Source organism: Procambarus clarkii, chromosome 36 (genome assembly GCF_040958095.1).
Source record: "Procambarus clarkii isolate CNS0578487 chromosome 36, FALCON_Pclarkii_2.0, whole genome shotgun sequence".
Lineage (NCBI taxonomy): Eukaryota > Metazoa > Arthropoda > Malacostraca > Decapoda > Cambaridae > Procambarus > Procambarus clarkii.
In genome coordinates this window covers 8044073-8057116 of record NC_091185.1, presented here as the reverse complement: position 1 = coordinate 8057116, position 13044 = coordinate 8044073, and the positions used below count along the sequence as shown (strand labels likewise).

The window sequence follows — 13044 nt, the reverse complement described above, 5'->3', positions numbered from 1 at the left end:
CCGGAGCGCAACCGCTCACCACCATCGTCGTCGCTCCTCATATCAACAACAACAACACTGGAGCAGTCATTAGGCGGAGAAAACCTTCACGCAAACTGCACATATCATGAAGATTTGTGCCAGCACTCACAGAGAAATAATATAGTTTTGGGCTCGGCGTAATCTTTGCATAGTTATATAGTTTTCAACTACAAGACACAACAGTGAAACATCAGCCCTAAAGAGCGAGGCGTCTCCCCCCCCCACAACACCACTCTTGCTGTTATTTGGGAGAGAAATCTTAACAAACTTCGCTCGGTGTCTTCTTTTGATAATTACTTACTTCACAAACTTCGTGTCAGCATAAAAACATGGAGTGTATCAGATTAACTGGATCTTTCATAGCGAAGCTGACGTCATTCATCACACAGTAATTATATTTGTCTTATTCAAGCTTTTTACCAATATATGAATTAAGGTTGTGTGAGACCAACCTATACGCACATAATACAAGTTTACTTGAATTTACAAGAGTGCCATCCTGAATAGTGGTTTTGGTGGGGACAGGAGGCTGGTGGCTTGTCTAAGGTCCCCCATTTTTCCTTAGGATTACTGGTATTTTCCAGCTGCATGTCTTGTAATGTCTTGCAAAAGTAATGTCTTGGTATTTATGGCTTTAGTAGGTAAATGATTCTATGTATTTATTTACTTATATACAGTATACAAGAAGGTACATTGGGTTTGAAAGTACATAACATTGGTGTTTTTACGTTCTTGCAAAAGCACTAACACGCATAGCGTTTTGGGCAGAGCCTTAATCTAACAGATAAGTTTACTAAGTTTATTATTATTAAGAGGTATATTGTAGCAAAATTTGAGTACAACTTAATAACTAGAATATAAATGGGGGCAACGATTACACTGGTAAAGTTGCATGTCTTAAGGAACCCATCCTCCTGTTTAGATAGGAATTCTTTTAAAATAAATAAAGCTAAAAAAACAAACTTAAATATTTCTAGGCCTAGTATAGCACACACATGTACTATATTAGGCCTCAGATATCGTGTATTAGGCCTAGGAAGGTTAGGTTAGGTTAGGTTAGTTAAGTTTATCAAACCAACACAAGTAAAATATACACACAGAAATCACAATAGCATGATGCATCAAATGAACAAATCCACAAGGGCTGTGACGAACTCAGATCGTCACAAGTTCGAACTTTCTGAGTTTGAACTCGGGTTCAAACCCTCGTCATGGCCCTTGTGGATTTGTTCAAGTAAAATATAGTTTTCTTGTTAGTTCAACTCAATAGTTCAGATTTCTACTTTTTAATTTCGTTGTATGTCAGTATATATACTTTGGTCCTCATTGTTACTATAAGTACTACCAAAACAGGAGGATAGGCTGTCTTAAGTACTAATGTTGGGGAAGTGGGTAGCACAAGATACAGTGTGAGTTTGAAGCACAAGGTAGGAAACTTTGAGGATGAAATTAGGTACTTTTTGGTTTTACTTATGAATAAGGCATAGGTTAATACAGCTGGAAAAGATCATCAAGGCAAATGGGGGGGGACCTTCGACAAGCTGCCGGTTTCCTGTCCTCATCGAGGCCACTAGTGTTATTGGCTCTCTGGTAAACTTGGGTAAAAGCTTTAGAGAATTATTTTTATGGGTATATGCAGCAATGTGCTTACTACGCTATTATATATGAAGGATTAGAGAGTGTAGATCATTAAAAACTAGGTACAAGTTCATCTGATACCCCTGTATATACTATGTCTACTTGAAGTTTTTTGTCTGATTTGCTGGTTACCATTTCCACAAAATGTGAGCAGTTTTGTAACATTCAATTTTTGTAAGGCAGGATTGATTTTTAACAAAACCATGTTGTGTTGATTTTACTACACTTGAGATTATGATGGATTTCCCCTCTTTTAGGATTTTCTCCATGAACTTGTAGATGTGAGGTTAGGCTGATTGATTGGTAGTTTTCTACTGACTGGCCTTTTTAAAGTTAGGGTGTGACTTTTCATATTTTCATTCTAGGGGACTTTCCCTTGGTCTAGAAGTTTTCTGAATAGAAGTTTCAGAGGTAGACACATTTCATCATCTAGTTAGTTCCTTTATGATTTTGAATTAAATTCCATCCACACATGCGGCTTTAGACTCCTTTAATCTGTCACTGTTCTTCTTGATTGTTTCACATGTTAAGGGGATATCCCTTAAATTATTTTCTTCTACTGCTTCAAACATCTGTGTGGGTATTAGGATATTGTCTAATCTTTTTGCTATTAACACAAATGTAAAGTATTAGTTCAGTGTTTGCTACCATTTTGTCATGAATTATTAACTTGGTTAGTTCCATCTTTCAAGGGGTCCTACCAAGTCTTATACCTTGATTTTACCTCTTATATGAGCATAAAAAGACTCGTGATCTTTCTTAATGTTTTGGTGCAAGTTTTCTTTTATAGTTTCTTATGGGTTATCTAATTTCCTGCATAGCTAAATTTAATGTTCTTCTGTATATCTTATAATTTATGTGATTCCTGGTGGATTGATATTTCTTTCAAGGGGTTGCACTTAGTTGTTAGACTTTTATTTTTTTTCCACTCTCCTTCTTGGCACATATTTTTGAATAAGTTTAGCGATGACCTTTGTAAAAATTTTCATGCTGCTTCCATGTCTTGATCTATTAACTACCTTTAGGAGCTGTTTTGCTATTTCTCTACTTTTGTTAATTTCCTCGAAGGTAGTCTTGAAAGTCATCATCTTAGACCTATAATTATATTCCATGCTTAGATTTAGTGAACATATGAAAGGGTGAGCTTCTCCTCTACCTGGATGTGATCAATCATGCCCTCTTTGTATTTATCACTAGATCTTGAAAGCTTTTATCCCAGGTAGGCTCTGTTAAATGCTGTTTGAGAAAGTAGTCCTGTACCAGGTAAACAAAAATTGTTCTTCCAATCATAATGACCAATCTCTTGTCTTGGGGTTAAATTCTATCATCATTAAAAGAGTTTGGGTTAGTATACATATTGCACCATAAAAATTCTGAGGATCCCATGGTGTTTAATTACTCATTGCTGGTTGCAATTGAGTTATTTTCTGGGGGGAGCCCCTTTGGCTCCCCGGAGGTATCCAGGCTGATATGCATCTCTTCAGAATTTGGCATCATTCGAAGTGGGTGGAGTTCCAAGCCTACCGGGAACAACAAGCCAGACCCTGGCCCCCTCAGAGAGGCACGAGGAGCAATGGCCTATAGAAATGCACATGTGATGTGGAGCATTCTATATCTGCCATCGACCAGGACAGGTACCCAGAAAGGTAACACCCCAAAACAAACCCTTCTGGTTAAAAATGATGAAAATAGACAAGAGAGTGGACAGAACCCCCCAAATGAAAATGAGCAAACGAGCATTATGTCACACGAGCCGCGCCGCATGTCTGAGCAGCTCCCCCCCTCCCTGGGAGGGGAAGGGGGAGCCCAAGAACCCCGTGCCGGCGATCCACACCCAGGTTCTTCGGATGTGATATGGCATGGTTGTGTGGCTCCAGCTCCAGACCCTTGTGTTATGCTGTCCTTTGGTTCAGTACTGCTCTTATGGTGGTGTGCAAACTGGGAGTAATATTAACAGGGGGGCCCCTCAAAAACAGCACTGTCATTGACAAGAGCCAGACGCAGAGTTACACAGCACCTCTACTCGGTCCCCTCTACCCCCTTAGTCCCCTCTCGCCTTGTGCGAGTTTGAGGGTTGCTCTGTCTCCTCGTCTCAGGGCGATGCTCATTGTTTTTGCCTCCGTCATGCTGCCTGTTGGGTCGGTGACACCTTCAACCCAGAGTCCTGCGAGCATTGTTGCTTGTTTGTGACTTAGTTCACCCAATCCACGGATGACATTATTCAGGTGCAGACAGCTTGTGCGTTGCAGGCTAGGCTTAGGTTGCTGCAACGTGTTAGGTTGGTTGCTTCCCTGGATGCCCCGAGGCTGCCCCACCTTGCTTATAAGGACCCGGACTTGGGGGTGTTGGTCGCGTTGCCCTTGGTTCAGTCTGCACCCCCTTGTTCTTTCCCTGCTGTGGTTCATTCTGTCCCGCCCCCCATGCTTCCAGCTCCTAAGCATCTAAGGGCTTCGGGGTCAGGGCAGGGTTTAGAGGTTTCTGAGACACGGGCAGTTTCAGGGGTTGCCCCTTCCGGGGTGGCGACAGAGGCATTTGAGACAGTTCCTCCAGCCGTAGCTCCGGGGTCTGACTAGTGGGCCCCCCTCTCTTCCTGCTATTTCGGCTGCCCCAGCTTTTTCTTGTGAGGCTGGGGCTTTGGAGGATGACTCGCCCCCGGGGCATGACGTGGAGGTTCCTGGGGTTGGGGAGGAACTGACTTGGGGGCCTTGGGCCCGGTTGGACCCTGCCTAGGTTTTCCTACCCTGCAGAGCGGGGCTTACTGTTATAAGGAGTGGGGTTTTTATTTCCCCCCCTCTGCATACGAGTTGGATTTGGGTTCGGCTCCTCCCCGAGTTCGGTTCCGTGTCCCTGTGGGTCCTTCAGTTCCATCCTTCTGGAGATTTTTGGCTTCCTGCATCTCGCCTACTGAGGTGCAGGCAGCCATTGCGGCTTACCTCCTATGCGACCCGAAGTATGCCTCTATAATGGATCCGTCTTCCTTCAGGTTTGGATTTTCGTCTCTATACTGCGTTCGTTATGAGGTTCTGGAGTCGTCCTGGCTTGCGGACTGCCCCGTTGTTCTTGTTGGATGCTTGGGATGCATTCTATCGTACCCTCACACTGGAATGGCGCGAGGCATTGACTGTGGTCCAGGTTTACCTGGTAGGCGACTTTGAGCACCTTAATGAGTATCTTTTCGCTCCTGTCCTTCTGCGGGATGCTGGCGCGATTCAGCTTCACGTACAGGTTCTTTCCCTTGTGGCTGAGGACTTCCGTGCTCGTCACTTGCTGGCTTCGGTGCTGCGTTTCTTTTTCCTCCTGGAGCTGCCTTCGGATTGGCTTGAGGAGGATGTTGAGGCACTTGGGGCTGTTCCTGGGCCTGGCGCCTTGGTCTCGGCTGCTCGTGCGTCATCTGCACTTTTGAAGCTGTTTGCGCGGATTCTGCGGGATGCCCTGTTGTGGTTTTTTGCTGCGCGTCTCGCATGTCGACAGGTGGTGCTTGCTTTTTTTTGGAATCCTCTTGGGCCCTGGCTCTTAGGTTGTCTTCGCCCTTTTGTCCTTTGCTGCTTGCGGCCTCTGCGGTTGAGCAGCATATGGAGGCGGCTTCTTCCACCTGCTGTCCGATGTCCAACTTGTTGGTTCTCCGGGGGCCTCGGGTGGGTTCTTCCTGGAGATGTCGTGCCAGGGCTCGCGGTTCTGCTCGTTGGGGTAGGCCACAGGTGCCAGCTTCATAGCTGGTTCAGCCTTCAGAACTGTCTGCGTCTGGTTGGCGCGGTGCTCGCTCTGTGTGCAGGTCGAGTTCTCGTAAGGGGCGTTGGTACTTTCGCAGTTCGCCGCATTGATGGGGGGGGGGGAGGCTTGCTCTGTTCGTTCATGCCTGGTCTCACAATTCGTGGGCTTTTTTGGGTCGTTTCTCGCGGCCTGCGGTGGCATTGGGTTCAGCCTCTTCTCCTGCTCTCTGTCAGGTCATCTTGGAGTGGGTGAGCTTGGCCTTGGTCAAAACGACCATGTCTCAGGTGGGTTTCCCGCCTGTTTCCAGTTCTGAAACGGGACTGTGCGAACCTGCGGTTCATTCTGGACTTGTCCTGTCTGAATCCCTGGGTTTCTTGTGCCTCCTTTCGGATGAACACTCTGTCCCAGGTTTGGCTTCTGTTGGAGCCGGGTGCTTGGATGGTGTCCCTGGACCTCAAGGATGCTTATTGGCACATCCCGACTTATCTGGGTTTCAGGGACTGGCTCGGTTTTGTTGTGGGGTGTCTGAGTTACCGCTTTTGTTGTCTCCCATTCAGGTTGAACCTGGCACCTCGCGTGTTTACACACCTTACCCAGGTCATGGTGGCCCATGTGTGTCTGTTAGGTGTTCAAGTATTGGCTTACTTCGACAACTGGCTGGCTTGGGCTCCCAATCGGTCTGCGTGTCTGCTCGCCAGGGTTTGGTGTTTTCCCAGCTGGCCAGGTTAGGGTTCCTGGGGAACTGGCAGAATCCAATGTGGTTTTCTCCCAGGTTCGAAACTGGCTGGGTCTTGTGTGGGACTCTTGGACCACTTCCTTGTCTCTCCCTCCGGAGTCTCTTCTTTGGCTGCGGTCCCGCATGTGCTTATTTCTGGGGGCTCCTGAGTTACTCGGGGGTTGCTTGACAGTCTGTGCGGGAGCCTGAACTTTGCGATGATAGTCTACCCGCCGGGTCGGGTTTGGCTTCGTCGGCTGTTCTGGTTCCTTCGGGGACGTCCTTTGTGCCTCTTTCGTGATCGCTGGGTTCCGTTGCAGCCCCCGGGGGGGGCCTTACTCGGCTGCTGCGTTGCCGGCTTCCTCTTCGGGTTTTTTGGGATTCAGTGCCTTGGCGCCTACCTGAGCCCTCGCTCGATGTGTTCACGGACGCCTCGTCTCTCGGCTGGGATTTTGTGACCAGTGCTCACCAGCCGGCCAGGGGTGGTGGGGTCCGCCCTTCCATCGAACCCACAGCACAGTGCGAGAGTTTGCGGCGGTGTGGTATACACTTCGGAGGGATCGGGTCACCGTCGGAACGATGATCCGGCTCCATTTTGACTACTCCTCGATGGGTCATTGTCTAAACAGAGGGGGGTTTGATGAGGTCCTTGGCTCTTTGGGGCTAGTCTTTTCGGGTGACTTGTCTGCTGAGTTCTTGGGGTTTGGCTTTCCTGGCGGTTCACGTCTGAGGGAGTGTCCAAATTCCTGGCAGACGGCCTGTCCCAGTTCATTTCCCTGTTTACGGAATGGACAGTCGATGCAGATTAATTCAGTTGGCTCTGCCGGACGTTCGGGCCCCCGGAGGTAGGCCTCTTCGCGTAGGCTTGGTCGAGGTGTCTTCCCGTCTATGTGGCACCCCTTCCACGACTGCGAGAGTGTCTACCGCGAAGGCTAGTAGACGGCCTGTCCCGGTTCATTCCCCTGTTTACGGAATGGGCAGGCGATGCAGACTCATTCAGTTGGCTCTGCCGGATGTTCTGGCCCCCGGAGGTGGGACTCTTCGCATATGCATGGTCGGGGTGTCTTCCCGCCTATGTGGCACCCCTTATCTTGAGGTTATCTTGAGATGATTTCGGGGCTTTTAGTGTCCCCGCAGCCCGGTCCTCGACCAGGCCTCCACCCCCAGGAAGCAGCCCGTGACAGCTGACTAACTCCCAGGTACCTATTTACTGCTAGGTAACAGGGGCATTCAGGGTGAAAGAAACTTTGCCCATTTGTTTCTGCCTCGTGCGGGAATCGAACCCGCGCCACAGAATTACAAGTCCTGCGCGCTATCCACCAGGCTATGAGGCCCCCTTCCCCAACTGCGAGGGTGTCTACCATGACAGCCGGTAGATGGTATTCCGTTAATGTGTTTTGGTGGACTTGTCGAGGTGGGGTTACCTGTATCTCTTTCCCCGGGTTCAGCTGTTGCTTCGGGTTCTGGCTCAGCTCGAGTCCTATCAGAGGAGGGTTCTCCTTCTGGCCCTATGGTGGCTGACCCAGCCTTGGTTTCAGGCGCTGCTTGCTCGGTGTCCAAACCTGGTGCATTTTCTGCAGCTTTGCTTTTTTCAGCGGTTCAGGCCGACGGGGTACCTTGTTGGTTCGCTCTACTCCTCCGCGCTTTGCGTCTGAAGTTTCTGACGCTGGTGTATCAACATCTGTGATACTATCATGGTGACCAGGTGACTTCTTTCATGGTGTCCCACCTGCAGTCTTCTTCTCGATGACAGTATGGAGTCTCTTGGCAGTCTTTTCGCCATTTCGTTTCCTTTTGTAGGTTGTCTTCGGTATTGGATCGTGTTGCGTTGACTGTTCTTCTTGGCTTTCTCAAGACCGGCAACTTTTGCCGAATATTGTCACCTTGTATCGTGTGGTGCTGGCAGAGCCGCTCCAGCTTGCGTTTGGGCTGGATGTCACTTCGGCTCTGTTTTGCAAGCTTTCTCAAGCCTTTTTCCAACTTCCAGCCTGCTCATGCTCTGCCTGAGCCGTCCTGGTCTCTAGAACGAGTGCTTTCCTTTCTTTCTTCTCCTTGGTTTGTGGTGGCCCCTTCGGTCCAAGACTGTTTCCAGAAAGCATTGAGAGCTCATGCTCTCCGGCACAGAGGTTTTTGCTCTCTTAGTGTGGGTGGACATTTTGTTCGTTTGCAGCTATCTCCTCCTTTTCTGGCTAAGGACGAGATGGCAGGCTTCTGGATGGGTCCGTGGGTTATTGATGCTTGGTTGGTCAGGCTGGGGGTGCATTAGTTTTGTGTCCAGTTGCAGCTTTATGCAGTTACCTGGGCGCCTCGGCTTCTGTGTCCGGGAACGCGCTTTGGGTTGCCCTGTTTCTCTTGTTCCCTGTTCGATGCCTCAGGTCTCTCAGGTCGTCCGCAGGGTTATCAAGTCCAGCCAGCCTGCGGTCTACCCTCTCGCTCATGGTGTTCATAAGTTCGCAGCTTTGGCAGCTGTGTTTGGCAATTTGTCTTGGGCTGACATTCGGGCACAAGTGTTTTGGAGATCGAACAGGGTCCTAGCTGCCTGATATGTTGTTACTATACCAGGCCCTCAGCGGTCTTGTGTCACTTTGGGTTGGCAATTGCAGCCTGTTGTCTCATCTTCATTATGAGTGGTACAGTGCAGCTGCCTCCCGGGTAAGTCCCTATTTTCCTGCTCTTTGGGTAGTTAGCTCCAGGGACCCAATGGGGCTTCCCCACAGAAAACCAATGTAATGAAGCGCCATTTTCTGGGTAGAGCCCTGGAGGTTCCCTGGCACCTGCCCTACCACTCTTCGGCGGGTTTAGTTTCAGTTTTTCAGCCTTTAAACTGATGGTCCGACTGCCGGCTTGGTGAGCTGGGTCCCCCCTCTTCTCCTCCCCATGGGGGGTCTGCGCGAACGAGCGACACACGGTGTTATGACATGTTGCTTGTTTCCTTGTTTTTCTCTGAGAAAGTTTCTAACCTCTGTTCAGTCTCGGGTTACAATATTTCTACCAGGAGGGGTCTGTTTTGAAGTGCCTACCTTTCTGAATGCTCAACCCCAGTTGATTTCAGGTATGAATAATTTCATACATGTGAGTTTCATAGACTGTTGCTCCTTGCACCTCTCTGAGGGGACCATGTTCTGGCGAGTGGTCTCCAGTATGCATGACAACTTCATATGACTGAAGCTCCTTACTAATATTAGCTAATATCAGTCCAATAGCTCCAGGAAGCTTCCGGGGCTCTACCCAGACAATGGCATTTCATTATATTCAACGCTTTTTCTGGGGGGAGCCCCGTCGGCTCCCCGGAGCTATCCCAGGCTGATATGCTAATGTCAGACTTTGGCATCAGTCATGTGTATGGAGTTCTTAGGCCTACCGGGGACCACGGCCAGAACCGGGCCCCCTCAGAGAGGCAAGGGGAGCAATGGCCTATAGAAGCCCCCGTGTAGTTGGAAGCATTCTATGTCTGCCATCGACCGGAACAGGCACCCAGAAAGGTAAGCGCCCCAAAACAAACCCCTATTCTGGTTAAAATTGCTACCAAAAACCGAACTAGTGGATAGAACTCCCCAACCGAAAACAAGCAAACTAGTGTGACGTCACACACTGCCGCGCCGCTGTCTGCGCAGCTCCCCCCTCCCCGGGAGGGGGAAGGGGGAGCCCCAGACCCCCCGTGCCGGCTACCCACACCTCAGTTCTTGAGACTGATGCTATAGGCAATGGTCGTGTGCTCTGGCTCCGGTGTCGCTACTGCACTGTGCTTTGCGTGTGGTGTTAGTTTTGTGGGTGCGAGAGCCAGGAGTTATCTTCAGTACTCGGGCTGCATGCGCCTAGGGCTGCCTTCCCTAGGTGCCCTGTAAGTACTGCCCTTGGGGCTTGGGGCCACCTTCCACAGGCTCCTCGGGGTCTGCCTCTGCTGGTCCGTTTTACCTTTTGGTTTTTCGGCCGCCTGTTGGGCTCTTGGGTGTTCTGTTCTCCCTTGTTACCGGCAGGTAAGAGGTAGTTTGCACTGGTAGGGGCGCAGGGTGCTGCTCAGCTTGTATTTCCCGACATCGCGGCCGGCTCTGTTCCTTGGGGTTCGCTGTTCTCTTGCGGGGTTTTGTTTTTCTTTTTGTTTTTGCCTGGTGGGGGGTTCTGTCATTTTATTCAGTTTGTTTTTGCCCTTCCACTGTTCTCCTCGGTGGCGCCCCCTGCTAGGTCCCCGTGAGTGTACACGTCCCTGGGGTTCAGCTTTAGAAGTTTGCTTGGTAGTTTTGGGCGCCGGTTTGCAGCACCCTGCCTGGGACTACCTGAGCGCGAGTCCTCTTAAAGTAAACGCTCAGGACCCTGGGAATCCCCTAGGGGGCGCGTGGGTCCAATGGATGTGACCCCGGAGTCCCCACTCGCTGTGTGCGAGTTTGAGGGTTGCTCGGTCCCCTTGTCTCAGGGTGACCCTCATTGTTTTTGCCTCTGCCACGCTGCCTGTTGGGTCGGTGATACTTTCGACCCTGAGTCCTGTGAGTGTTGCTGCTTGCTTGTGACTCAATTTACCCAATCCTCTGATGATTCTATTCGGGTACAGGTGGCACGTGCGTTGCAGTCTAGGTTTCGTCTGTTGCAAAGCGCTCGGTTGGTTGCTTCCCCGGATGCCCCGGGGCTGCCCCGCTTTGCTTTTCGAGACCCGGACTTGGGGGTGGGGGTCGCTTCGATCCTGGTTCAGTCCGCACCTCCTCGTCCTTCCCCTTCTGTTCGTTCTGGTCCCCCGCCCCTGCTTCCGGCCCCGAAGCGTCTGAGGGTTTCGGGGTCGGAGCAGGGGTTATTTGATCTCGAGACTCGGGCAGCTTCGGGGGTTGCCCCTTCCGGGGGGGCGGCAGAGGCATTCGAGTCTTGTCTCCCGGCCGAAGCTTCAGGGTCTGACCAGTGGGCCTCCCTTCCTCCAGCTTTTCCGGCTGCTCCGTCCTTGTCTTGTGGGGTCGGGGCTTGGGGAGAGGACTCGGCCTCGGGTCCTGTGGTGACGGACCTCGAGGCTGGGGAGGGGCTGACTTGGGGGCCTTGGGCCCCGCTGGACCCCGCCTGGGTTTTTCTTCCCACTGAGCGGGGCTTATTGTTACAAGGAGTGGGGTTTTCTTTTCCCCCCTCTGCGTACGAGTTGGATTTGGTGTCGGCCTCTCCCCGGGTTCGGTTCCGTGTTCCCCCGGGTACGTCGGTTCCGTCCTTCCGGAGGTTTTCGGCTTATCGCATCCAACCTGGTGTGGTGCGAGCGGCCTTTGCAGCTTACCTCCTGCGTGACCCGGATTATGCCTCGGAAATGGATCCGTCCACGTTCAGGTTTGGGACTTCGTTCCCTTTCTGGCTCCGTTACGAGGTTCCGGAGTCGTCCTGGCTAGCAGACTGCCCCTTGTTTAGTCTGGATTCCTGGCATTCCTTCTGTCGTTCCCGCACGCTGGAGTGGCGGGAAGCTTCCACGGTGCTTCAGGTTTTCCTGGGGGGTGAACTTGAGTACCTGAATGAGTGCTTGTTTGCCCCTGCCCTTCCCCGCGATGTGGGCGTTATTCAGCTCCATGTGCAGGTTCCCTCCCTTTCGGCGGCGCTCGTGGCGGAGGACTTGCGCGCCCGGGGCCTTTTGTGTTCGGCCTTGCGGTTCTTTTCCCTCCTGGAGCTGTCTTCAGATTGGCTCATGGAGGATGTGGGGACGCTTGGGTCCGTCCCGGGGTCCGGCACCTTGTCCTCGGCTGCGCGTTCGTCGGCTGCCTTGTTGAAGCTGTTCACGCCGATTTTGCGGGATGCGGTTTCCCTGTTCTATGCTTCCCGTCTCGCGTGTCGGCAGGCGGTGCTGGTTTCCTCCGTGGAATCTGCTTGGGCTCTGGCTCTTAGGCGTTCTTCACCTTTTTGTCCTCTCCTGTTTGGGGAGTCGGCCTTGGCGCAGTTTATTCAGGCTGCGTCGGCGGCTTGTCGTCCGATGTCGGACTTGTTGGTTTTCCGGGGGTCCCGGGGTGGGTCTTCCCGGAAAGGTCGTGCCAGGGCTCGGGGTTCCTCTCGTCGTGGTAGGCCTCTGGTGTCAGGTTTGGGGTTGGCTCCTCCTGCGGACCCTCCCTCGTCTGGTCGGCGCGGTGCTCGCGCTGTGCGGGGTTCTGGGTCTCGTAAGGGTCGCCGGCCCTTTCGCGGTTTGCCCCCTTGACGGGGCGATGGGGGGGCGGCTTGCGCTGTTCGCCAGCGCCTGGTCCCACGATTCGTGGGCCTTTCGGGTCGTGTCTCGCGGCCTGCGGTGGCATTGGGTGGCCCCTCCCCCCATTGGGGGGTCGGGGCTGGCAGGGCAGGCTTCTTCCCCTGCGCTCTGTCGAGTCGTCTTGGAGTGGGTACGCTTGGGCGTCGTCGAAACGACGTCGTCCCTCAGATGGGTTTCCCGTCTGTTTCCGGTTCCGAAACGGGACTGCGCGGACCTGCGGTTCATTCTGGACTTGTCCCGTCTGAACCCCTGGGTTCATTGCCCCTCCTTTCGGATGACTACGCTGTCTCAGGTTCGGCTCCTCTTGGAGCCGGGAGCTTGGATAGTGTCCCTGGACCTCCGGGACGCTTATTGGCATGTCCCGATTCATCCGCGGTTCAGGGACTGGCTCGGTTTTGTTGTGGGGCGTCTGAGTTACCACTTTCGTTGTCTCCCGTTCGGGTTGAACCTGGCACCTCGTGTGTTCACGCGCCTTACACGGGTTGTGGTGGCTCGTTTGCGTCTCCTAGGTGTTCGGGTGTTGGCCTACCTCGACGACTGGCTGGTTTGGGCTCCCAGCCAGTCAGCTTGCTTGCTAGCCAGGGATTTGGTTCTTTCCCAGCTCGCCGAGTTCGGGTTCTTGGTGAACTGGAGGAAGTCCCATCTGGTTCCCTCTCAGGTTCGGACTTGGCTGGGTCTCGTGTGGGACTCTCGAACCGCCTCCTTGTCTCTCCCTCCGGAGTCTCTCCTGCGGCTGCGGTCCCGCCTTTGTCTGTTTCTGGAGGGCCCT

General features: G+C 52.0%; 1 protein-coding gene across 3 annotated transcripts in view; it reads left to right on the top strand.

Annotated features, from left to right (window-relative positions):
* The window catches only part of LOC123756087 (diacylglycerol kinase epsilon), a 150645-nt gene continuing 137601 nt past the window's right edge, over positions 1-13044 (top strand). For all 3 annotated transcript variants that reach the window (XM_045739074.2, XM_045739075.2, XM_045739073.2), the window contains exon 1: positions 1-409. In XM_045739074.2, coding sequence (XP_045595030.2) covers positions 351-409 — 59 coding nt within the window. In that variant the 5' untranslated portion in view covers positions 1-350. The remainder of the gene's footprint in view (positions 410-13044) is intronic.